The sequence below is a fragment of the Eimeria tenella genome, genomic scaffold, assembly GCF_000499545.2.
Source record: "Eimeria tenella Houghton genomic scaffold, Eth_scaff1727, whole genome shotgun sequence".
Classification (NCBI taxonomy): Eukaryota; Apicomplexa; class Conoidasida; order Eucoccidiorida; family Eimeriidae; genus Eimeria; species Eimeria tenella.
This window is the reverse complement of record NW_013541554.1, coordinates 5954-6419: the sequence shown is the minus strand read 5'-3', so window position 1 is coordinate 6419 and position 466 is coordinate 5954. Positions and strand designations below refer to the sequence as shown.

Here is a 466-nt window from a genome sequence, read left to right as displayed (position 1 = left end):
ATAAAAATGATGAAAAATTCAATTTCAAGAACTTCACCTGGTGCAGCCAAAAGCAGATGTCTAGGAACAAAAGCGTTTAACTAATTGAATTATTATTTTCATTTTTATATTGAATGTTTTCAGAAAAATAATAAAATAAAACAAGAACAAAAACAAAAGCAACAATGAACTTAATTCTCACTTTGAAGATTTTTCAGCAAAATAAAGATGAAAACAAAATCAAAAACAGAAGTGAAGACGAAAACGAAAATAGAATAAAATAAAACAAAACAAGAACAAAAAAGAATAAAATAAAATAAAATAAAAGTTCAAACAATTCAAAAGTTCAAGTTCAGGAACTTCACCTGGTGCAGCCTTTTGAGGAGTTCGTCTTCAATGACGTCTTCAATGTGAGCAGCACGAAGTGCTTTTTTTTCTCTTGCTGCTTCTCTTCTTTCAGTTTTCTTTTTAACTCCTTCCAGCTTTT

The 466-nt window shown here is 28.8% G+C and overlaps 1 protein-coding gene across 1 annotated transcript in view; it reads right to left on the bottom strand.

The window, feature by feature from the left end:
• Nucleotides 1-340: 340 nt before the first annotated feature.
• The window catches only part of ETH_00043860 (MAK16 protein, putative), a gene marked incomplete at both ends in the record, with an annotated part of 927 nt that continues 801 nt past the window's right edge, over nucleotides 341-466 (bottom strand). Inside the window, one exon of the mRNA XM_013373780.1 lies at nucleotides 341-466. Coding sequence (XP_013229234.1) covers nucleotides 341-466 — 126 coding nt within the window.